This window comes from Dendrobates tinctorius, unplaced genomic scaffold (genome assembly GCF_039654945.1).
Source record: "Dendrobates tinctorius isolate UK_male_01 unplaced genomic scaffold, ASM3965494v1 ptg000016l, whole genome shotgun sequence".
NCBI classification, from domain to species: Eukaryota; Metazoa; Chordata; class Amphibia; order Anura; family Dendrobatidae; genus Dendrobates; species Dendrobates tinctorius.
This window is the reverse complement of record NW_027361684.1, coordinates 56,709,218-56,736,411: the sequence shown is the minus strand read 5'-3', so window position 1 is coordinate 56,736,411 and position 27,194 is coordinate 56,709,218. Positions and strand designations below refer to the sequence as shown.

The 27,194-nt window shown below is 43.1% G+C and overlaps 1 protein-coding gene across 8 annotated transcripts in view; it reads left to right on the top strand.

Moving 5' to 3' along the window:
• CDKL5 (cyclin dependent kinase like 5) overlaps window positions 1–27,194 on the top strand; it is a 482,089-nt gene that overhangs the window by 301,244 nt on the left and 153,651 nt on the right. For all 8 annotated transcript variants that reach the window (XM_073565893.1, XM_073565896.1, XM_073565898.1 and 5 more), the window contains one exon: window positions 21,955–22,000. In XM_073565893.1, the coding sequence (XP_073421994.1) occupies window positions 21,955–22,000 (46 nt within the window). The remainder of the gene's footprint in view (window positions 1–21,954; window positions 22,001–27,194) is intronic.

Below are 27,194 nucleotides of genomic sequence, written 5' to 3'. Positions count from 1 at the left end.
GCGCTCCGTACACCTCACACACACACGGCTCCGCTCAGTACACCTCATACACATCCGGTTCCTCTCTGTACACCTCGTACACACGCGGCTCCGCTCCGTACACCTCGTACACATGCGGCTCCACTCCGTACACCTCGTACACATGCGGCTCCGCTCCGTACACCTCGTACACATGCGGCTCCGCACCGTACACTTCGTACACACGCGGCTCCGTTCCGCACACCTTGTACACACGCGGCTCCGCTCCTTACATCTCGTACACACATGGCTCCGCTCTGTACACCTCGTACACACACCTCTCCGCTCCGTACACCTCGTGCACACACCTCTCCACTTGATACACCTCGTACACACATGGCTACGCTCCGGTACACCTCGTACACATGCGGCTACGCTCTGTACACCTCGTACACACACAGCTCTGCTCTGTACACACACAGCTCTGCTACTTCCCCCCTGTAAACCCCTTCTGACCCCACACATAAACTTCCCTCATCCAGCACCATGACAACCAGCACAGCAGAGTCCTGCAGACACCGAGACTTCTGATCATGTGACCCCTGACTCCTCCCCTCCTGTGATCTCATCACAGGTCCTGTGCTAGAAGAGAACAGCCCAGTGATAACTCAATGCTGGCTGTGGTGGGTCTCTGAGAGGGCGAGGATGGGGTCGGTGCATGGGGGGCATGGCGGTGGGTGTCATTCCCAGACAGCGTGAGTGGGCCCCCCTGTCTCGCCAGGGCCCCGGCACTTGCCCAGGGGAGCCAGGTGCTGACGCCAGCCCAGTTAAGTAGCATGGCCTGAGCAGAGCAATAAGATAATAGTATAATCATTCAATGATCATACTCATCCTCACCAATAAAACTTTTTGCTTTTAGGAAATCTCTTTAAAGGGGATCTGTCAGTTGGTTATATCCTACTAAGCCATCTATATGTGCAAACTGAATAATAAATGCTGAATAATATGATACACATCAGATCGCAGATATTAAAGTTATTCCAGAGAAATCCACGTTTTTCTTATGTCAGTGAGCTGTTCAGTACTATGGGCCAGACACTGATCTGCATGAAAATATGCCTCTACAGCTTATTTCAATGAAAAGAGACGTTACTAGTGTGAGACATGTAACTAACTCAGAATAGTAGAACTGAACTTTGTATCATTACAAACACATTTGCAGCAGCAGCTCTGCTGTATTGTAACACTGACTGCCCATTAGATGGAAGCTGAATTGCAGATGTGTTTAATGCTGTACTGTATAAGTTATAATCACACACCGATCTGCAGGAAGATCAGGATATCAGACTGTCAGTCATTACATGTCTCACACTGATAACTCCCCCTTTCATTTAAAAATAAGCTCTGGAGGCAGATTCATAGGGAGCTCTATGCCCTGCCTATAACAGCTCATTTACATATAATAAAAATGTGGATTTCTCTGGAATAGGACATCGGATCGCTGAGTTTATTCAACTTTCTGTGACCTGCATGTGCATGTTTTTTTTAAGTAGTATGAAGAGTAGTTATATACTCCCTTCTTCTCCATAGGAAAGAGGAGTAAAAGCTGAAAACCTCCTCTGGCAGAGGCATATCTCACTGAGAAAAGAAATATAACTGCCTGATCCTTATCTCCTCGCTGAGGACCTCATACACATTAGATGGCTAGCTGACAATGTCGAAAATGGCAGGTTTAGCTGAATTGCATCTAATGTGCATGGCTGACTAATGGCTGACACCTTACTTCAGTTTCAACCCGCATTGAGATTGTATAATGACTACACATGGAGGAAAGAGCGCTAGTCGTGGTCACCTCATTGTGACATGTCCAAGCAACTTTGGGAAAGGTTGGTACGGAAATCTGGATGTGCCTGTAACAGGAACATGGAAAGATTTTCAGTTGAATACAGTAAAATGCCATTGTTCTAGTTTTAGCCTAACACTATTTTGAAGTAATTTCGCAAAAAAAATGTAATTCAGTGAATTATGTTCACCTGGTTGGTCATACACACTGGAGGTAGCACCAATGATAGAGTCCTGTAGTTATTGTCACATTGAAGCAACAAATTATTATTATTATTATTATTATTATTATGATAAAGCCAATGTACCTACATACATTGGGAATATATAGTCATCTTGTGCATTCATTTTTCCATTCCTCAAGAGTTTAATATTTTTTCCATCTCAGTTGATCACAACTGGAAAGGTATAAATAGCAGTTGTATATCTGTCTCTGGGCCCCACTGTGCAGTATCATGTATTGCCCATTCAGTGCAGCAGACATAATCTGTCAGTAGTTGAACATGTGCAAAACTTGAACTAAATTAAACTAATCAAACTGTAAAGACACTAGCTTGGCCCGTGCAAAATTTTCTCACATTGGTCGTCGGGGGCGCAGGCAATTTCAGCAAAAGCAAGCTGGTTAAATGTAAATGTGTTTCATGAGCTGATGAACAGACAAGTATTTATATATGTGGATTGGTAATACATTTTGATAAGTAGAGGCCAAAAAATGTTTACCGGTTGAGGTGCCACCTGCAGGTCATTGTGTCTTACTGCAGGTTTATGAAAATGAATGTTTAAACTGTATTTAGTGATAAAATTGTGAATGTGCGGTTTGTTTGGCTGTTTTCTTGCTGAAGGGAGCAAGTTTACCTTTCAAATGGTGTATCGTGTGTGTGTGGGGCGAAATAATCAGCGAAAAAGCAGTGCATGTTTACAAATGTGTTGGTAGTGTGCTTTTGGGTACTATGGTGTGTGTGGGTGCAGTATGAACGGGGGATACAAAGGAATCACCGAAAAACAGCGTTTAGAAATAATGGAATAGATTTCCATTTTACAGCATAAGTTGACTCAACAGTGTACACTAAAGGTTTCCTGCACAGTAAATAGGCGGTACACTAAAAGGTCAAGAGACATTCCCTGTGTCTCCAAACACCAACACAGGCCCTGCACTTTAAAGGGGTTAGACAATGATTCTGGAAGGTCTGTAAGGCTGTTAAAATCTGTTTGTCAGTAATCTGCCATATTTTTACTGTAAAAAAATACCCTATTATTTCATTGAGGTTCTGAGCAGAACCAGTCTCCTTCCCCCTCTGGCAGCTGATAATATAGTTTTTTCTCACTTACCTCGATAAGAATTCTTAAATGTTACACTGCTACTGAAAGTCGATTTCCTCAACTCTATGTGTCATACTATGTTAATGTCATATGTTTTCATTTTTATCAGGATATAAATCAGAAACCTTATTTAATGATCTATGTTTCTTATCATTATGATAGTCAATTTTTACTACTCAGGCTAGACTTAAGAGCCTCAATATTGAATTTGCTGTGAAAAAATGTTTCACTTTATGGTTCCTCCACTCTGGCTTAGAAAAACGAATGTTAATGTCATCAGCATTGGCATTAGGCATTAGAGTTATCACTGGGATAGATAATGTAGGTTTTTGGGTTGATACTGCTGCAAATGAAGAAATGTATTTATTAGGTTCCATTTATCAACTGCTCTTTTGGTCCTGAGCATGTGCTGCAGCGTTCTCAATTTTTTTTTGCATCTCTAAACTGATTCTACAGCAGACTATAAGTCCCAGGATGGGCAGCTTCTTTCTGCAGCTATGTTCTGTAAGAGGATATCTAGTGCCAGCTTTCTCGGGGAAAGATATGCTAAATTATATACAGTTTAAAAGGATTTATTTTTATTCTAGTATTTTGAATGATTTTAACTAAAGTAATTGACGTGTACTTATTGGCCAGTGTATTCTGAAGGTTCTTAAATCGGATCGCGATTGCGCCTATTGCGGGCACATGTCAGCTGTTTATAACAGCTGATATGTCGCGGCTTTGAGGTGGGCTCACCGCCGGAGCCCACCTCAAAACAGGGGATACTGATCGCTGATGTACTATGCCTTCAGTGGTCAGTAAGGGGTTAAAGTAAGGGGTTAAAATCACCACCTGATGAAGGGCAGAGTGCTCGATCAGTAAGCCAACATACAAATAACAAAAGACTGACTTGCACTTCCAAGCTAGTCTGAATAGGTGCATATCAGGAGCAGCTACCTCCATATTGTCAGGAGTCCCGAACTACACTTGCTCACTGAGCCAGTGCGGGTGTCCTGAGTACAAAAGCAGTGCTCAAAGATACCTGTGGAGCGGGACAGCAGCGGTGACGATGCGTGCTTCAGAGTATCAGGACCTGAAGCATGTGACTGCTGGGGGCGTGGCCTAAGCTCCACAGATCTTGGAGCTGCAGGGAAACTCCTAGAAAGGTAACTACAGGACAATGTTACCAAGGGGCATAGACAGAGACAGAAACCAGATGAAGCCAGGGTCAAAGCACAAGATAGCAGGACAGTACCAAAGGGTTAGACAGAGCAAATAGTCAGGACGTAGCAATAGATCAGAAAACCAGAACGGGCAATGGATGATACAATAGGGGTAAACTGTAACGGAGAAACGATAGCCAAGCCAGGAGGTCAGAACTGGAGAAGACAATAGTACCAAAGCGAGAGACGGAGTACAGAGTGAGGGAACAGGTCGGGTCATACACGGGAAGCAAACAAGCAATGCAGTATACAAGCAAACCAGGGGTCAGACACACCAGAACAACAGTATAGCTGACAGAGAACCCTGGTAAAGAGTGAGTATAAATACCCCTCCCAGATCCAGAAAGAGGCCACGAACACTTAACCCTGTGAGTGCAGGGCAAGAACCCTGTTCAAACCATGTCATATATACAATATACAAATAAGGTTGCACTCTATCGTGCTAAAGCATGCCAATGAGAAATTTATGAAATGTGACTAGCAATACGGCTTTTGAATACTAGGGAAAAATGAATGAGACGCTTTGCACACAATTTGGCCAAATTATGCCCGCCCATCAACCAACGTCAAGGTGGTTTCAAAAGACTGTCTGTAGATCACATAGAATTGTGGTCTCATTTTATTGTCTTAGTTTAATCACTATTATCCATTTGGCCTAAATAAAAATGTCTTATTTGGCCTAAATAGGCTTTGGAGACCACCAGTATTAAAGTGGCTATCTGGTCTCAGAAGAAAAGTCTGCATTCACTCTGTCATTGCAGACAGCCATATTGCGGCATTCCTCTGTATTCTCGGTGTGAGGGGGTCTACAGTGTGTGTGCCCTTCCCTGTCACATGACTACATGTATGCAATTTGCACTTGTGGTCACATGATGAATAGATTCCTGCGTTCTTCTCAATTCTCTTCCATTGAGAGAAACTGGGTCAGTCTAGACAACACGTAAAGTATGCAAATCGCATCCATGCAGTCACGTGACCGACCACCCACACGGGGGTAATGGGGCCAGTGTGACCGTGTGCTCTTACACAATGGCCCAATTCAGCGGTTTGCAATCACATAGAGTGACTGCAGACTTTTCTTCTGGAACCAGATGACCCCTTTAAAGACACTACATTATTGTTAATATTGCGCACTATTGCTTAGCACCTAGTCAGCATCTACGGTCTTTTGGCTGCACAGCCGAGACTGAGCAGAATTGCTGCTTGCTTCTCAAAGAATAAAGAATGATTCATAGTTTCAAGAAAGTTGGTTTCCATAGTGACTCCAGCCATAAATATATATTGGGCTGCTTAATGGGCTAACCCCTTCAAGTCGCTTGCTGCCTCACAATATTGTAATTTGCTATTGCTACATGCAGAATATCCAAGCAGTGTTAAAAGAAAATCTTTGTTTCATTGAGGTTTGTAAACATAGTTATTCATTGATTTCTTGTGTAGGGGAATACCTGTGCTGACTGTTGTGGAGTGCATTCGATAGCAGAGTATAATACAAGATATTATAATGCTCTGACAATTGTAACACTCCATATCCAAATTTTAAAAAAAGGTAACGCAATTGGCAAGTATAATGTTTGTAGAATAATAAAACAGACTATTAATGGCCTCTTATGGAGTGTTACAGATCCTTTCATTGGTTTGAGGACCTGCACAGATCAACATTAAATTGCAGGATTTTCATGGTTTTGCAGCTATTTTCAGCAAAAACACTGCAAAAATGTGATGTGCATGAAATCGCTGCTGGCACCCTCAGTCTTTTTGTGAGGTGGTTCCCTAGACCCATGCCCTACTGGACACCATTTGTCAAACTGCTTAGACCACAAGGTTATTTTTGATTGTGTTACCTCAGTGATGGCAAACCTTTCAGAGACCGAGTTCCCGAACCTCAACCCAAAACCCACTTATTTATCTCGAAGTACCAACACAGCAATTTAACCAGAATTCTGAGGTTTTAGTTTAGAAAAAACAACTCATACAGAGAGCAGGCAGCGGCAAAAGAGAGCAGGCACAACCAGGAACAGGGGTACCAGATTGCAGATATAAAGGAATATGCTTCCTATCCTGGTATATGCTCCCCCCCCATCCCGGTATATGTCCCACATCCTGATATGTGCACCCACATCCTGGCATATGCACCCACATCCTTGTATATATCCCTCATCCTCATATGTGCACCCACATCCTTGTATATGTCCTACATCCTAGTATATGCCCCTCATCCTAGTATAAGCCCACCATCCTGGTATATGCCCTTGGTAAGATCAGGCCATGTCCCTGTATGGTCAGACACAGCCATTACACAGTACACAGCAGGGGCACATTTATAAGATTATCTCAGCACAGGAACATGTTATTTAATACATACATTTGTGGAACCTTGTTACCTGTTACCTTGTGAAAATAAAAAAATTGGGAGTAAAAACATTTTTGTGGGAACATTTTGTTTAATTATTTTCACAGCTCAATATTATGATTTGCTTTCAAAAAGTCAAATGGTGCTCCTTCCTTTTTAAACCACTGAAACAGTATTTTTCCTCCACATATTGGGTATCGGCATACTCAAGAAATTGCACTACAAAAGATATAGTGCAATTTCTCCTATTACTCATCTGAAGATACAAAATTTTGGGCTACCAAACATGTTTGTATGTTTTTTTATTTTCACGGCTCAACGTTATGAACTTCTGTGAAGCAGCTGGGCGTTAAAGGTGCTCACCACACATCTAGATAAGTTACCTGAGAAGTTTAGTTACCAAAATTGTGTCACATGTGGGCGGATTTCCACTGTTTAGATATATCAGGAGCTCTCAAAATGTGATATGGAGTCCACTAATTATTCCAGCAAATTTTACATTCAAAAAGTAAAATGGCGCTCCTTATCTTCCAAGCCCTACTGTGCACCCAATCAGTAGATTCCCCCACATATGGGTTATCAGCATGCTCAGGAGAAATTGCACAACAAATGTTGGAGTCCATTTTTTTCCTGTTACTTATTTAAGAAAAAATATTGTGACAAAAAGTTAAATGTTCAGTTTTTTTCCACATTCCAAAAATTCCTGTGAAGCACCTGAAGGGTTAATAAACTTCTTAAATGTGATTTTGAGGGGTGCAGTTTTTAGAAAGGTGTCACTTTTGGGTATTTACTGCCATATAGACCCCTGAAAGTCAGTTCAAATGTGATGTGTTCCCTAAAAAATGGTTTTCTACATTTTGTTGGAAAAATTAGAAATCACTGGTCAACTTTCAACCCTTATAACTTCCAAACAAAAACAAATAATGCTTTAATTGTGCTGATGTAAATTAGACATATGGGAAATATTATTTATTAACTATTTTGTGTGACATAACTGATATAAGGGCATCGAAATTAAAAGTATGAAAATTTCTAAATTTTCAGCAAATTTCTTTTTTTTGTCACAAATAAACGCAATTCATATTGAAGAAATGTTACCACCATCATGAAGTACAATATGTCAAGAAAAAACATTCTCCGAATAAGTGGAATCCGTTGAAGCGCTCCAGCGTCATTGCCTCATAGAGTAATACTAGTCAGAATTGTAAAATTTGGCCTGGTTAAGAAGGTGCAAATATCCTTCGGGGGTGGAGGTGGGTTTCACTCCAGTTAATATTTTCCAGAACTTCTGTGCTGTGTAATCCTTCTGCACTTCTGTGTTGCTGCCTGCTTATGATTGGTCAGTGGCATAAAGGAAGCAGAAGTACTCGTACATGCCCCCAGTAAATAATATCTAGTAACTCTCACTTGGACTTGACTAAAGTTTAATCATTAGGTGGCAAATACGCTGTTCAAAAAAATAAAGCGAACACTTGAGCAACAGAATATAACTCCAAGTAAATCAAACTCCTGTGAAATCAAACTGTCCACTTAGTAATCAACAATGATTGACAATCAATTTCACATGCTGTTGTGCAAATGGAATAGACAACAGATGGAAATTATTGGCAATTATCAAGACACCCTCAATAAAGGAGTGGTTCTGCAGGTGGGGACCATAGACCACATCTCAGTACCAATGCTTTCTGGCTGATGTTTTGGTCACTTTTGAATGTTGGTTGTGCTTTCACACTTGTGGTAGCATGAGACGGACTCTACAACCCACACAAGTGGCTCAGGTAGTGCAGCTCATCCAGAATGGCACATCAATGCGAGCTGTGGCAAGAAGGTTTGCTGTGTCTGTCAGCGTAGTGTCCAGAGGCTGGAAGTGCTACCAGGAGACAGGCCAGTACACCAGGAAATGTAGAGGGGGCCGTAAGAGGGCAACAGCCCAGCAGCAGGACCGCTACCTCAGCCTTTGTGCAAGGAGGAACAGGAGGAGCACTGCCAGAGCCCTGCAAAATGACCTCCAGCAGGCCACAAATGTGCATGTGTCTGTTAGAAACCGACTCAATGAGGATGGTCTGTATGCCAGACTCCACAGATGGAGGTTGTGATCACAGCCCAACACTGTGCGGCCCTCCAATGAAACGCCACCCCACACCATTACTGACCCACTGCCAAACCGGTCATGCTGAAGCATGTTGCATGCAGCAGCTCACTCTCCACAGCGTCTCTAGACTCTGTCACATGTGCTCAGTGTGAACCTGCTTTCATCTGTGAAGAGCATAGGGCGCCAGTGGCGAATTTGCCAATCCTGGTGTTCTGTGGCAAATGCCAAGCGTCCTGCACGGTGTTGGGCTGTGAGCACAACCCCCATCTGTGGACGTCGGGCACACAAACCATCCTCATGGAGTCGGTTTCTAACCATTTGTGCAGACACATGCACATTTGTGGCCTGTTGGAGGTCATTTTACAGGGCTCTAGCAGTGCTCCTCCTGTTCCTCCTTGCAAAAAGGCAAAGGTAGCAGTCCTGCTGCTAAGTTGTTGGCCTCCTACGGCCCCCTCCATGTGTCCTGGTGTACTGGCCTGTCTCCTGGTAGCGCCTCCAGCCTCTGGACACTACGCTGACAGACACAGCAAACCTTCTTGCCACAGCTCGCATTGATGTGCCATCCTGGATGAGCTGCACTACCTGAGCCACTTGTGTGGGTTGTAGAGTCCGTCTCATGCTACCACAAGTGTGAAAGCACAACCAACATTCAAAAGTGACCAAAACATCAGCCAGAAAGCATTGGTACTGAGATGTGGTCTGAGGTCCCTACCTGCAGAACCACTCCTTTATTGAGGTTGTATTGATAATTGCCAATAATTTCCATCTGTTGTCTATTCCATTTGCACAACAGCATGTGAAATTGATTGTCAATCAGTGTTGCTTCCTAAGTGGACAGTTTGATTTCACAGAAGCTTGATTTACTTGGAGTTGTATTCTGTTGTTTAAGTGTTCCCTTTATTTTTTGAGCAGTGTATTTAATTGCTAATATTTCTGCAATGGAGAGGCAAAATTAAGAAAAAAAAGTTTAATTCTATTCTGCAGCCACTATTACATTGTGTGTGCAGTTCAACATGAAAAATTTGGTGAAAGGTCTTTTGTAAGAAAGGGTTGTCTAAGTGGTGAACAACCCATTTAATATAAGACACATCATTTTGCCATATAAAGTGAAGAAAACAATGTGACAAGAATTTCAATAATTCCACTGCTGTAATAGTAAGAAAAAACTGTGAACCAAATGTAAATCCCAATTTATCATTTTGTATGTAGGAAGAATGGAAAAATCTTTATTGAGTGCCCGGGTAACCTCCGACAGCTGTATGTACAGTGTTATTTATAAATCCCTGTTTTTAGCACGGCACTTGCGACTGTGACAGCAAGCTGTTTTATCTTGTCATTGTCTGTTTAATAAATGATTGATTTTCCTTTCCTGACTCATTTTATAGTCACAAAAATGTCCATAGTTAATTGATGTACGAGTTGGCTCAAAGACTGCATAAACCATAGCTCATGTAGGCATGGCTGCGCAGCCATTCCTCCAACCCTTTGGAAATCATTGCTAAGTGGCTTATGAATTCCACTGTTGAGTTTTTTAGGGGGCTGTGTATGAAAGGAAGATGGGGGCATATTCTTAGTAAATACAGGACAAAAAAAAAGAATTAATCATGTATGGGAAGTGTGTCTGTAAAAATGTCCTTCACCCATTCAGTGCAAGAAAATGAATATCCGATCACTGGTAAAACGTGTACAGTACAATTCACTTACAGTAGAACATGCAGAAATTGGTGAAAGAAGTTTGATTGGTATGATCAATTAGCAGAAAAGTGTTAAATGGCTTGTCATCTCAAAAAATGATCTTTAAATTGGTCTAAACTAGTAAATACATATATAACGTATAACTTTTTTTTTACCATGTGCCTAAACACTAACAATCAGGTAGTTGCTAGCTTTCCTATTTTGCCCGGCACAGACCTCCGTCAGCACAAAGCGGTCATAGCTGGTCCTGGCTATTCATCGTCATGTTGAAAGAGCAGCAACTTCTCCACTCTCCTCTGTTGACTGGGCATGACTGCTGATGTCATTTTAATTGACAGCTGACTCCCTACTGCCTAACTGTGGAAAGCCTGGGATCAATCAGCATGATGCCAGCAGTCACACCTTGTTGACATAGCTGCCCAGAAGAAGAGCTGCTCTGTTGACATGAAGCAGCTGAATCCCCTGCAGGAGTGGTCAGTGACCACTCTGAGCCGACGCCAGATAAAACAGGCAGGTAGTTGCCTCTGTTAGCAACTACCTGCCTGTTAGTTTTAGGCAGGTATTAAATAAAAATTCCAGGATAACCTCTTTAACAAAGCTCAGATCTCAAATTATTTTCACCAGTACCAGGCCCCTGCAGTTCCACTCCTAACCTGGGTTCAACAGTGAACAGTTTCCTGTGTTGTGTGTAAACAGGCCTGACATACTGTCTCACTTCACTAAGTCAACCCCCCTACATGCTTATGCATTAAGGTACTGTCACACTTAGCGATGTACCAGCGATCCCGACCAGCGATATGACGCGGTCAGGATCGCTGGTACATCGCTAAGTGGTCGCTAGTGAGCTGCCACACAGGCAGATCTCACCAGCGACATCGCTGGGGACAGGGGTCGCTACTTACCTGTCACACCAGGCGATCCTGACGTCCTCCCGCCCGGCTCCACGCGTCGCTCGTCCTCACAGCAGGAAGCGCCACAGGAAGCTGACGACGAGAAACAGTCCTGGACGTTCTCGCGCGATCAGCGATAACCAGCAGGGGAGCGGGTCGTAGGTAAGTATCAGACACAGAGATATCGCTAGCAATATCGCTGTAACGTCACTAGTTATAGCGATATTGCTAGCGATATCTCTTAGTGTGACATGCCCTTTAGTCTTGAGAGAGAAGAGGACTGGCATAGATATGGAAATCAGCCAGTTGTGGAGACACGGGGGGGTAAGCGGGCGCCCCGGGTCTGCTAGCCAGAACCACTTATACCAGATATTGTCCCGCCGAACGCCCGCTCTCCCTCTAACGTGGGCGTAACTCTAACGTGGGCGCAACTCTACTCTGACAACACAGGGTGAGGGTAAAGCAGTGTGGCAATGGTTTATTGAACCACAAAATGGGCAGGTAACACATAGAACAGCACAGTACCCAAAATGGTGCACATTACAGAGTCTCACCCTTCCTCTGACTTGCCGGGATAATAGCAGCTGTAACTTCAGATCTTCCAGGGTTGCTACCAAACCTGTGAAACGCACACAGAGAGGAGGTAACGACAAGCGTAGGAAGATGACAGTCCATTCAGTCCATACAAGGCCAGTTGATCTGAGGATCATAATCTGGCTTCATCTTCCAGGATCGATTACTCCACCTGTGGCACGCACACAGAGAAGAGGTAATGACAAGCATAGGAATATGACAGTCCATTGAGGTTCAAGGCCAGTCAAAACCTGGCTTCTCCAAATGTATCCATGATGCAGCGATGGTCAATGGAGCAGATACAGTGGGGCAAAAAAGTATTTAGTCAGTCAGCAATAGTGCAAGTTCCACCACTTAAAAAGATGAGAGGCGTCTGTAATTTACATCATAGGTAGACCTCAACTATGGGAGACAAACTGAGAAAAAAAAATCCAGAAAATCACATTGTCTGTTTTTTTTTCATTTTATTTGCATATTATGGTGGAAAATAAGTATTTGGTCAGAAACAAGCAATCAAGATTTCTGGCTCTCACAGACCTGTAACTTCTTCTTTAAGAGTCTCCTCTTTCCTCCACTCATTACCTGTAGTAATGGCACCTGTTTAAACTGTGTGACGCAACAGCGATCTTGCCTGCGATCTCGCTACATGTGACACATAGTGGCGATCGGTCCCCTGCTGCGATGTCGCTGATTGTGCTCGAATGTTCTGGGCCATTTTTTGATTACTGGTGTCCCGCTGGCCAGCATGCATAGCTGTGTTTGACATGGACAACGACGAACAACCTCAATACTACAGGTCTGAGAGACAGGGTCCCAACGATCATCGTATCGTTCCATATCGTCGCTGTTGAGATCTGACTGTTTGACATCTCACCAGTGACCTCGTAGTGACGCATCAGCGATCCCTACCAGGTCGCATCATTTTCGGGATCGCTGGTGCATCGCCAAGTGTGACGGTACCCTAAAGGTACTGTCACACTTAGCGATGTACCAGCGATCCCGACCAGCGATATGACGCGGTCAGGATCGCTGGTACATCGCTAAGTGGTCGCTAGTGAGCTGCCACACAGGCAGATCTCACTAGCGACATCGCTGGGGACGGGGGTCGCTACTTACCTGTCACACCAGGCGATCCTGCGTCCTCCCGCCCGGCTCCACGCGTCGCTCGTCTCTCCACAGGAAGCCCCAGCAGGAAGCTGACGACGAGAAGCGGTCCAGGACGTTCTCGCGCGATCAGCGATAACCAGCGGGGGAGCGGGTCGTAGGTAAGTATCAGACACAGAGATATCGCTAGCAATATCGCTATAACGTCAGTAGTTATAGCGATATTGCTAGCGATATCGCTTAGTGTGACATGCCCTTAAGATGGTGCAATAAATCTCACAGATGGAGCCTCTGCAGAAAGCAGATAAGACAGCAGGAATCAGATGAAGCCCAGTCACATGTGTCCTGCCCCAGCCCCCTGGGCTCTGCTGACCTCATCTCTCCTCTCCGGCAGAGTGAAACAGGCGCTCAGGTGACGTCAGATCAGCAGATACACAGCCTGCAGTGTCTGCAATACGGGGATGCCAGCTGGCACTTGTAGTCATCTAAGTGCTGGCGTCAATCTACTGAAGCAGCAGAAAGCCGGGCCCCTGCCTGCAAGGGCCCCCCTCCATCTCTGGGCCCCCGTACAGCTGCACTGGTTGAACCGGTAGGTCTGCCCCTGCCTCATTCCGTATTTACATAAAAGGGTAAGGGGTACTTCACACATAGCGAGATCGTTAGCGAGATCACTGAAACGTCACAGGTTCTGTGACGCAACAGCGACCTCCCCAGCGATCTCGCTACATGTGACACATAGTGGCGACCGGCCCCCCGCTGCGATATCGCTAATCGCGCTCGAATGTCCTAGGCTATTTTTTTATCACTGGTCAGCATGCATCGCTGTGTTTGATGCCATAACAACAACGAGTGACCTCGTTGGCGACTCAGAACTCAGGGACGCAGGCGTGATTTTGCTTTGTCTTTTCAATGCCCTCTCAGCTCCGAATGGTGGTCTCATATTAGGATCTTTGTAGAGTTTCCTTTTATAGGTCAGTTATCAATTATATGCAATCATAACATTTAACATGTACAGTTATAATAATCTCGTGTCCCCGTGTCAGTAACTGTGGATCCACGAATAAATAGCGCACTATCGACTCAGACAGGGACGCTGAAGCAAACCGCGTAGTGATAGCGCAGTAGTGGCCACCAATCGGAGCAGAGGGGCGTGGAAAAAGCAATGCTGAAGCACGCCTATCGAGGTCTGAGTCGTCAGAATAGCTGCTGTGTGACAAGGTCCCAACGACCGCCGAGGTCGTTATACGGATCGCCGTATCGTTGCTGCATCGTTGAGTAGATCTGCCTGTTTGACTGCTTACTAGCGACCATGTAGGGACGTACCAGCGATCCTTACCAGGTCATATCATCAGGATCGCTGGAGCGTCGCTATGTGTAACGGGACCCTAAAGCCCCCGTTACACACTGCGATATTGCTAGCAATATCGCTGTAAAGTCACCGATTTTGTGACGTTGCAGCGATATTGCTAGCGATATCGCTGCATATGATACTTACCTCCGACCGGCTCCCCCGCTGGTTATAACTGATCACACAGAAGCTCCTGGACCATTCCTAGCGAGGCGTGGAGCCTGGCGGGAGGACGCAGGATCGCCGCGTCTGACAGGTAGGTAGCGATCCCCGTCCCCAGCGATGTCGCTGGTGAGATCTGCCTGAGTGGCAGCTCACTAGCGACCACCTAGCTATGCACCAGCGATCCTGACCGCGTCATATCGCTAGTCGGGATCGCTGGTGCATCGCTAGGTGTAACGGTACCCTTAGAGTCGAGATGAGATCAAGTAGCGTTACTTGATTAATTAAACTATTTGCATAGATTTTCCTCCTCTGTTTAGAATGCAAGCAAACTAGCAGGCGAGGACAATGCATCTAATTAACATATCAGCAAACATCATTGTTCAGTCGCCATGCATTACTGTTTTGCAAAGATAACGTAAATAAACTGTAGGAGATAATAATATTCATCCTACAAGACGAGTTAATACTTCAGATAAGTTTAGGATTCCGGACCTACACAATTTACCTCTGGTTAATTAAGATACTCTGCTTTGTCTTCACACCAGTCAACCAGCCCCTTTGCTCTGCACACTTGTTACACAGGAAATATCCCCCTGTGTAAAACTCTAAACAGAAGTGGAACTGCACATATCTGGGACCAGCAAGCAGGCTTGGACTGGCCCACAGAAGAATCCTTCAGTGGGCCCCTCTGCAAGAGTTTTATTCATATAACAATCTACCCAGTTCATTGCTATGTAAGTTTGTGATTGAGACTACTGTGACACATTTGCATGTAGCTGAAAAGTGGGGCCCTGAAGTAGGTTACTGGTGGGCCTCTGGCACCCCAGTCTGAGACTGCCTGCAATTTGGGTAACTAGGATGCAGCTCAGACTAAAGCCCCCGTCACACTAAGCGACATCGCTAGCGAGATCGCTGCTGAGTCACAAGTTTTGTGACGTAACTGCGAACTCGCTGTGTGTGACACGTATCAGCGACCACCCAACCCGCCGTGTATCGCTGATCATGCTCTAATGTCCTGGGCCATTTTTTGATCGTTGGTCTCCCACTGGCCAGCACGCATCACGTGTGGCAGCGGGAGACCATCGATCAGCGAGCTCCCAACGCTCTAAGCAGACGCTGGGAGCTGGTATCCAAGGTAAACAGCGGGTAACTAAACGCGCGTCGCTTAGTTACCCGCAGTGTACCTTTGATACCAGCATGCACGTGCTGGGAGCTGGTATCCAAGGTAAACAGCGGGTAACTAAGCGCCGTGGGCACTTGTTACCCGCGTTGTCGCTGCTCCTGATCGCTGGTGAGATCTGCCTGTTTGACAGCTCACCAGCGATCATGTAGCGACACACCAGCAATCCTGACCAGGTCATATCGTTGTCGGGATCGCTGGTGCGTCGCTTAGTGTGACGGGACCCTTAGTCTGCATACTTGCATTCGCGTGATGACTGCTGGAAATGGGAAGGAGAGCTGAATCCTAATGGTGTATGCATTACACACCTTTAGGATTTGGTGAGCAGCTGCGCTTGCCGAACATTTCACCACTTGTGGACAACAACTTTAAGCATTATACTTGGGCATGTTCTCATGATTTTGTTTGTTTTGTTATTTTTTTATTTTAATGTATTTATTTTTATTGCAGTGGTTGAAGTGATTTTTCTAACCAGACTTTTATTGAGAATGTTGAATCGATTGCTTTGATTTACTTAGAGCAGATAACCACTAAGAAAGTGAGATAATTAGACTTATGATTCATTCTTTTTCAATTGCACATGACTCTATGGAAGGGGTCTTGGTACAATGTGACCTGGTATTGCCCCTTTTATGGGTCTGAAGCTGTAGGATCTGTTTCTGTATATGAAAACTTCAAATGATTAGTCCTCCTAAAAGATATGGTAAATACAAGGAATGTTTAACCCCTTAATGACCACCAATACATCTTTTTACTGAACTGTGATATAAGGGACTAGTATCCTCCGACAGATGACAATCCTGTAGCTGTCAGTTGTACACTGTAGCTGACAACTTGCTGCATCAGCCACGATCAGTGTTGGCACTGACCATGACCGTTTATCCCTTTAGATGCTGCTGTCTATGGTGACTACAGCATCTAGATGGTTAACAGAGTGTGGGGGGACTCTCTTCAACCCTATTGGCACCCTGAGATGTTGATTGTGTGGTCCTAATGGTTGCCATGGCAATTCATGGACAAATAATGGCCTTAGAGTCTGCCAGCTATAGCGGCCTGTCCAGAAGTTAGCGACATTTAGATGGTAAAAATCTACTTTTTCATTCCTGTCTTGACACTTTGCATTAAATCCTATAAAGCATCTGAAGGGTTAATAAACTTCCTACAAGCAATTTTGAATACATTGAGGGGTGGCGTTTTTAAAATGGTATCACTTTTGGGGGTTTTCTATATATAGGACCCCCAAACTCACTTCCAAACTGAACAGGTCCCTGAAAAAATAAGTTTTGTAAATTTCCTTGAAAAAATTAAAAATTATAAAACATTTCAAAAATGGTGCTGATGTAAAGCAGGCATGAGGGAAATGTAATGTTTTTGTGTGGTATGACTGTCTGGATTAAAGGGATAATCACTCAAAGTTTGTAAATTGTTAATTTTAAAAAATTGTCAAATTTCTGATACTTTTATAACTAATATGTAAAACATATCAACTTAAATTTACAATTATTATAAAGTATAATGTGTCACGAAAAAAACGATCTCAAAATCAATGGGATATTTTGAAGTGTTCCAGAGTTATTACTACAAAGTGACAGATGTCAGATTTTAAACAATTGTCCCGGTTACTGTGGGGTTAATATACTATACTTAGGAGTGTACCACTCCTCTACCTCCTAGATGCCTGCTTGTTGGGGCAGTGCGCTCCAAAACACTGACAGCTGGTTCGAACTGAGCACTTTCCCGTGGTCCTAGCAGAGGTAGCTTTGCCGTTTAGCATTGGAGAAGCACAGGGCGACTGGAGGTTTCTGGATCCAATCATCCGGCCAGCTTCAGAATGGCGATTGCAAGCTCAAGGGCACAGCGCCTGCATGCGGGGCTTTCTTTTTATCTTGGTTAACAGGCCACTCTGAGACTGCAAGATGTCAGTTAACGGTAAACTATAGAATTACAAACTCTCTGTTCTTAAGACTGAAGAGGTTTTTTAAAAAAATGGTAAATTGAAAAGTTACTTGTTTTCACAGGCACTTTTCAATATTAACCATTTAAGAACTCAAGCCAACCCCTTTAAAAATCCAATGTGAGAACCAAAGAAAAACTGAAAGCAGCTTCTTGTATTTACTGTAAAGATAGTCGTGAATGGAAGTTGCTGATGTACGATACATTTTACATTTCTATAGGGTGCTTTCACATAGAACTTAATGTATCCGTCAGGGCATACGTCCGATCCCAACCCCTGCAAAACGGGGCCTGGACGCATGCTCCGACGGACCATAGACTGTAATGGTGACGGCAGAATGAACATGAGCTCTGCCGTGCACTTTTTTTTGGAAGGGTACGCCTACAAGAGGCTAACACGCTGACGCAGTTTACTTTGTCTGAGTGTCCACCGTTCACTCTGCCGTCACCATTACAGTCTATGGCCCGTTGGAGCATGTGTCCTGACCTCGTTTTGTGGGGGATATTGGACATATGCCCTGACGGGGACACAGCACAATATGAAAGCACCCTTACATACACCGTGTGCAGAATTATTAGGCAAGTTGTATTTGAGAGGATTCTTTTTATTATTGAATAACAACTATGTTCTCAATCAACCCAAAAGACTCATAGATATCAAAGCTTAATATTTTTGGAAGTTGGAGTGGTTTTTTTTTTAGATTTGGCTATCTTAGGAGGATATCTGTTTGTGCAGGTAACTATTACAGTGCAGAATTATTAGGCAACTTAATAAAAAACAAATATATACCCATCTCACTTGTTTATTTTCACCAGGGAAACCCATAGAACAACACAAAATTTAGAAATAAACATTTCTGACATTCAAAAACAAAACAAAAAAAATCAGTGACCAATATAGCCACCTTTCTGTATGGTAAATTGAAAAAATGAAAAAGCAGCACAAACAAAATCTTTCTTTATGATGACACTCAAAAGCCTTCCATCCATAGATTCTGTCAGTTGCTTGATTTGTTTACGATCAACATTGCGTGCCGCAGCCACCACAGCCTCCCAGACACTGTTCGGAGAGGTGTAATGTTTTCACTCCCTGTAGAACTCACATTTTATGAGGGACCACAGGTTCTCTATGGGGTTCAGATCAGGTGAACAAGGGGGCCGTGTCATTATTTTTTCTTCTTTTAGACCATTACTGGCCAGCCACGCTGTGGAGTATTTGGATGCATGTGATGGAGCATTGCCCTGCATGAAAATCATATTTTTCTTGAACGATACCGACTTTTTCCTGTACCACTGCTTGAAGAAGGTGTCTTCCAGAAACTGTCAGTAGGTCTGGGAGTTGAGCTTCACTCCATCCTCAACCCGAAAAGGTCCCACAAGTTCATCTTTGATGATACCAGCCCATACCAGTACCCCACCTCCACCTTGCTGGCGTCGGAGTGGAGCTCTCTGCCCTTTACTGATTCAGCCTTGGGCCCATCCATCTGGCCCATCAAGAGTCACTCTCATTTCATCAGTCCATAAAACCTTAGAAAAATCAGTCTTAAGGTATTTCTTGGCCCAGTCTTGACGTTTTATCTTATGTTTCTTGTTGAAAGGTGGTCGTTTTTCAGCCTTCCTTAGGCTAGTTTCACACTAGCGTTTCTGCCGTCTGCGCAAGGCCGCTGATAAGCCCTGCCGTGCCCCCTCCTGACATCACCGCCTATTATCGCACATGGCCGCATGCAATCTGCGCACCCTATCTTTAATATAGGATGTGCAGACCGTGCGCTGACCGTGCGCTAGTAGGATTTTTGAGTGCGCTGCGTACTTTTGAAGGTGCGCCGAGCACGGCAAAATGCAACATGCTGCGTTCGGCGCACACCGGCGCACCTACAAAAGTGCGCAGCGCACTCCAAAATCCTACTAGCGCATGGTCTGCGCACCCTATATTAAAGATGGGGTGCGCAGATCGCATGCGGCCATGTGCGATAATAGGCGGTGATGTCAGGAGGGGGCGTGGCAGGGGGCGGGGATTATCGGCGGCCGTGCGCAGACGGCAGAAACGCTAGTGTGAAACTAGCCTTAGCTTGGCCATGTCCCTGAGTTTAGCACACCTTGAGCTTTTTGATACTCCAGTAACGTTGCAGCTCTGAAATATGGCCAAACTGGTGTCAAATGGCATCTTGGCAGCTTCACGCTTCATTTTCCTCAATTCATGGGCAGATATTTTGCGCCTTTTTTTTATCAACACGCTTCTTGCGACCCTGTTGGATATTTGCCATGAAACGCTTGATTGTCCAGTGATCACGCTTCAAAACTTTGCCAATTTCAAGACTGCTGCATCCCTCTGCAAGACATCTCACAATTTTTGACTTTTCAGAGTCCTTCAAATCTCTCTTTAGATCCATTTTGCCAAAGGAAAGGAAGTTGCCTAATAATTAAGCACACCTTATATAGGGTGTTGATGTCATTATACCACACCCCTCCTCATTACAGAGATGCAAATCACCTGATTTACATAATTGGCAGTTGGCTTTCAAGCCTATACAGCTTGGAGTAGGACAACATATATAAAAAGGATGATGTGATCAAAATACTCATTTGCCTAATAATTCTGCACCCAGTGTATATTGAGTGCAGTGCTAATATATCATTGTGTTATACATAACGGCCCGGATACAGCCCGCAGTCAGGTAGGCTGAGGAAACTGTATGCTATACACTGAACATCATAGTGATATTGGGAAATATCTGCTTAAACTGACTTGCGGTGCGTTTTCCAATCTGCAACATTATCAGTTTCTCTTGTGGGTATGCTGAGTTCTGTGCGGAATTTACCCATAGACTTTTATTAGATACAGAAAATCCGCAAGTAGAAAAACGCAATGTCAACGCATGTCAATACCAGGAATGTCAATACCAGGAAATTTGAAAATCAAAGCAGCTTTATTTAAAGCATCACACACCAAACAGAGAAAGAAAAAGCGCATAAAAAATGCAATAAAAATGCAGTGTAAAAAAAACGCATGCAAAAACTCATGAAAAAAACGCAAATAAACTAAGGTGCAGAAATTTTGCAGCGTAAAAAACTCAACAAACGCTGATCGTGGGAACATAGCCTTAATATCTGTTATACATGGTAGATTGTTTAGGTGACTACCACTTAAATAGTGAAATAGCTAAAGACTGTACATATATTTTGTATTTGTGTGTGGAGAGGATAGCATAGTTAAAGGGGCGGTCTCAAATACATGTTAATTTGCATCCTAAATCCCTATCTATTGAAAGACATAATCTAAGCAATTTTCTAATGTACTTTAATTAAAAATTCCCTAACTACACTATTTAACTGCTTTTCTTTTTTATTTGTCAAACTTCCTTTTTGATGATGCTTTGTTTAAGAATCCCCAGTGCATGTTGGGATACTCAAAAAAAAAAATCATCATCAGGGCACAGAGGCTGCAGTCACTGCCGCCACCCCTGCCCCCTCCCTGAACCACAGCGTCATCAGTGACCTTCATTTCAGGGGCTATGTGATGTGCACAATGACAGCGCACTCTCGGTGGCTCAGATCAGCAGTAGGGAGCTAGTAGAGAGCACAATGTCAGTGTGTGGTGCCAGAATACCCAGCGTTCAGAGACCAGCACCGCCCCACAACTGGTGACTGACAGTGTGCTCTGTTGCTGGCTCGGTACTGCTGATCTGAGCGGGTGAGAGAGCGCACTGTCAATGTGCACATCACACAGTGCACATCACGAAAGGGCTAGCCCAGCCCCTGAAATGAATGCAATTGATGACAGTTCGTTTAAGACTGGGGCTGAGGCTGCTGCAATGACCGCAGCCTCTTGCCCCCTGACAACACTTCACTTGAGTATCCCAGCATGCACTGGGATTCACAAACAAAGCGTCGTTAAAAGAAGTAGGAAAAAAGAAAAGCAAATAGGGTAGGTAGTGAAGGATAGGAAATTGTTTATTAAAATATATTAGAAAATTGTTTAGATTTTGGCATTAAATAGATAGGGATTTAGGATGAAAATTAATTTGTATTTCAGACCACCCCTTTAAAATATTTTGTGAAACATGAGAGCAGATCATCACAGCACTGTATCTAAATTGACATCTGAACATTGACGTTTTACATGTAACTGAGCTACGATGAGTGCTATTGAGGCTGAGTAACAGAAGTGTATATCTGGCGGCTCCTAGAACACATGTAATGCATTTCATTTTGGATTATTGAACAGTAAAACCTAATAAAACATGAGATCGGGATTAAAATGTCACTTTTCTTTTTCTAGGAAACAAAGGAAATTGTGGCAATTAAAAAGTTTAAAGACAGCGAAGGTATGTATCATCTTGGATATGACTTTAATAATACTACATGGCAATAAATACATTTAGTTGTTGAGCGGATGAGTACTGACCCTGACTGTGGCCTATTTACACTGAATTATTTGTGGGGCATTTCATATTTCCTTCCTGAGCACCAGCAAATATCTGTCTGCATTGTTTTTTGTAACAAAGACTGTCCTAGAAACATTAGTATAAAAAACAGTGGTTTGTTGTTGTTTTTTTTAAAACCACCCTGAGAGCACGTTGTATAATTTCCATAGATCACAGCTTAAAAGTCTGTGCATGGGCCAAGGGAAGAAAAGGGAATCTGTCAGCAGGTTTTCACTATGTAATCTGACAGCAGCATAAAGTAGAGAGAAAGACCCTGATTCTAGCCATGTATAAGTCCTTGATTTACTGGGTGTATCAGTTATAACAGAATCATAGTTTTCTGTTTCAGATTGAGCAGAGCTCCATTGTTGAGCTGTATATAACTCCACACCCATAACAACGTTCTGTGTACATTGTATAGTGACAGAGAGCTGCAAATTAGTGTTGGGGACAAAAAAAATGATTTTATTGAAACAGCAAAACTTAGCCCAGTAAGTGACACATCTCTGATATCCAGGTCTCTTCCACTACATCATGGTGGTCCAACCTGGTGACAGATTCTCTTTAATGTGAAGTTGCATTCTGTAGTTTATAACTTAGTATCACACCAGAGAGTAGATGATGTGGACCTATGAAGTTGTTATGGATTTGGCTTTTGGCTATACTCGGAAACAAAGTCTACCTGTTTCTCTGGTGTTTAACCTTAAAGGGAACCTGCCACCAGGATTTCCCCATATAAAGAACTGCCAACACCTGTAAGCCCTCTAGTACAACAAACTAGTATGCTGTATATATGTCCCCAGTCCGCTCTGCAAGCGTTAAAAAATAGCTTTCATTATACTTATAGATGGCATGGTCCGGACCAATGGATGTCTGTGATCTTGATCCGGCGCCTCCTATCTTCATAAGATCACCAACCTTCTTTGCTTTGTGTGGGTGATGTGTCCTATGTCATTCACACAGTGTCCCCCATCGTGCTCCTGCGCAGGCGCACTTCTCTCTGCCCTGCTAAGGGCAGAGAAGAGAACTGCAATTGGCATGCATGGGGAAAGACAAGAGTGCCAATGACCCATAGGTAAAACTTGCGCTTGTGCACTACAATATTTTGGTTTGCTTTTAGCAGGGCAGAAAGCCGTATGCCTGCGCAGGAGCGTGGTGTAGGACACTGTGTGGATGACATAGGATGTGTCATCCACAGAAAACAGGGAAGGAGGACGTTGTTTGTAAGAACATAGGAGACAAGACAAACGTCCATTTGACCGGACCGCACCGTCTGTAATTATAATAAAGCTTTTTTTTGTGCCTTGCAGAGCAGATTGGGCACATATATGCAGCATTCTAGTATGCTATAACAGAGGGTTTACATATGCTGCCCATACTTTATATGTGGAAAACCTGGTGACAGGTTCCCTTTAAACCCTTCTACAACTATATGTAACGCCTTGTAGGGTGTCGCTGCTCCAAAAGTAGTTTCTGAAAGTAGCAACAGCTGACATGAAAATGGTCAGACTACACCTAAATCAGTATGCTGAAGACATACACAGTTAAAGGTCATGGCAGATTAAATACGTCAGGAGGTCAAGGGAATCAGGGCAGACAGGAAGATGTCAAAAGGCAAACTGAATAAGATACCAGGAATAGGAAATAAAATAACCTTCCCAGCTTCTAGATTGAAAAATGCCATAGTGCTTATGCACAAAAAGATGGAGAAAGGATCTTTATTAAACTTTTATCAAACTGTGAAGCATTGGCTGGGAGGAAGAAGATGCAGTGGTTCATGTTGATCCCCTTGAGAGCTGAGAGTTAACAAGTGACTGTAGGGGAAGCAGCAGAGAACTGAGGGGAGCAACTACAGATTGGTGCACAAGAGAACATCAACCGTGGTATCCCCAAGGCAGAAGACAAGACAGTGAGACAGGACACTGTCTGCAGCCCAGAGGTGCTCAAGGGACTGAACTGTGACACCAAAAGAGGACTTCATATATGCCATAAATATATATTTTTTTACCTGTTCTAATTGCCACTTTACCCCTTAATCTAACATCATATTTTTTTTTTTTTCGTTTTTGCTCCTGTTTGTTCTTGAGATATGGCTCCTCTTCCCTGTATATATTTCTAGTACTTTAGCCAACTAGGCATGGTCTTAAAGAAAACCTCAGTGAATAAGAGTTGAGAAACGCAATTATGTACATAAAAGGAGACAAACTTTACGTACAAGGAAGAATCGGCCATATCTTAGAAACGGAGAGGCGTAGGAATGAAAGAAAAATGTTAGATGCAGAGAACAGCTATCACAATAAAAAGAAATTTCACATTTATGGCAAATGAGTTGTGTTTTACCTTTAGGTTTGCAAATTAGCTCTTTATCAGAAGAATGCTATCTCTGGTGTCACCTATTGGAGATAACTACCCAATAAGACAGTGTCTTGTCCCTTTAACAGGCTTTGCAAGATGAAGGAACCAGAATATTCTCTAAAAGAGACATCCTTCTTGAGATAGTTGTTTTGGGGTTTGTGAGCCTCATCAGTATAAAGTGGGGAACTGGTTGGTTGGGTGAGATGCTTTTGATGTTGGTGTAGGTAAGTACTCTACCTCATTACAGAGACTGTCAGCTGGTCTAAGAAGTCTTCTAAGCCAAACAATGCTCCCTGGAAAATGATATGCAAAATGTCTCTTTGATTCAGAAAACACTGAGCCAACGCTGTACTGAGCTTCTATAATGCAGGAAAATAAAACAAGTTGGGGTTTTTTTCAACTAATTTTTTAGTCATTTGATTTCTTGGAAATTTTAATGTGTCATTGATGATTACAATTTGTAGACTTCTTATTAAACCTATTGTTTATATTCTTTGTTCTCTATATTAAGTCACTTAACCTATATATACCCCGTACCTAACATGATATGTATCTTTACATGTATATAAATCTGGAATATTCCTGTGATTCCCATAAACTGAGCCTTGTCTTGTATGTGCCATTTCCTTCATCCCACAAGGTCTTTAATTTGTGTGTAATTGCAGTAAATTACATATGTGGAGGCACCAAACAATGACCATTAATTGCACTGTATGTGTGAGTGAAATTCAAGCAGCTGCTTGTGGAGGTGTTTGAGCACTTTGTAATGTGGTTGGAGCCTGAACAATGCACGTCAATTTGAAACAATCGAATGTAGTTTTATCTTATTAACTAAAATATTCTCTGTACAGGTACAAATATTATATATGCTGTATATCACATAATAGGGCTCTTACAATTTTTGTTTTATTTTCATTTTTACATTTAGTTAACAGTTAAATATAGCAGAAATTAATTACCACGTCTGTGCAAATGTGTTTTTTTATTCATCCTGAAATAGAATATATTCATTGTTATTATATTGCCTCTATTTTCACAACATTGACAAGTGAGCAATCTTTGGATTGTTTGAACGAAGGATTATAGATATATCTTTTTACTGATGTAGTTCTTCACAGCATGCCACTGCAAATAAGACATAGGAAGATGAAGAGAAAATAAACAGTTGATGTACAAAATCAATGCAAACTATGACACCTTGCAGTCGGAAAAAAAAAACAATGAATTGTCTATGACGTAATGTAATCCAGCAATGTACAGCCATGGGCACGACATTAACCCCATCTTTGTTTTTCCTTGTAAAAAAAATTATAATGAAAATGAGTTATGCTTCAATATATTTTTATGAACAGTTCATTAAATATTTTAATGGCTCATCAATTAATGTGTGATGGTGGTCTGATATTGTAATCTTAACTAATCAGCAATGTTTATTCAGATACAGTAAAGTGTCCGAACAACAGTTATTACCCATTCATTACATTGTCACATTTTGTGAACTATTTACTATGTAGATTTCAGTTTTTAGTGCCCTACAAAAAGTCATGTGTGCTAATGTGATATTCATGAATGAAAACAGAACTATTGATTTTGACATTTTGCAGAAGACACTATTTAGACCTCATTTCTCAGATCTTAAAGCTGTTATCCAACATATCCACAATTTTTAAACAGCTGTGCACGTAATAGAAACCTTATCCCTTTCCTTCATCTCAACGGGACAATCCAGGGTAGTCTCTGCTGTGTTTTGTGTTGATTAGTGGAAGCTGTAGTCCAATGCCATATTGCATACTAAACAATTGTGGTAAGATGGATAAACCTTTTAACTTTTCAGCACGCAAAACTTTACTGCACAATTATTTTCTCTTAATCTCTTTGTATTTTTTCCATAAGTGGGCTCTTACAGTAACTTAAACCTTACACAGCAAGTGCATCAGGTCACTCACCTGCATATAGTAATGTTGGATTTTGCAGCTGGGTGGTCTCTCACTCTTCTGCCAATACCTTCACAGTCAAAGTCAGGAATGAAAACTTAGCTCTTTGCCTTTTACTAGCCTTTACCGATGCAAATTGTTGATTTTGATGTTAAGCCTCAGTTTCACATTTGCGGACGGAGGGCTGCGGACTTCCTCTGTGAAGCCCCGGCCCCCACCGTGCCTCCTCCGATTAGTGCCACCTATTTCTGCATGCGGCTTCACGCGGCATGCGTACCTTATCTTTAACATTGGGTACGCAGGCCGTGCTGCAATATGCAGATGCCGTCGCACACGTTGTTTTGACGATGCGGCGCCCGCATAAAATTTCAACATGATGCGTTCTACTTGGGTCGCCGCACCGCCAAAACAACGCATGCGGCGGCATCCGCATACTGCGGCACGGCCTGCGTACTCAATGTTAAAGATAGGGTGCACAGGCCGCATGAAGATGCATACAGAAATAGGCGGAGCTAACCGGAGGAGGCGGGGGCGGGGCGTCACGGATGACGTCCGTAGCCCTCCATCCGTAAATGTGAAACCAGCCTAAGAACTCGGTTTTCTGTAGCAAAATCTATCTACTGAGTGTATCAACGTTACTGACACAAGTCCTGGCTATGGCACTTCAGGTTAAAATACAAAGGTCACAGAAAGACAATCCCACAACTACAAAGTGTACACTAAATACACAACATCACATTCCCTCTGATTATTCAACTAATAATTTTGACCAGCTCAACTACTTACATTCTGTTGGCATTTAGTGG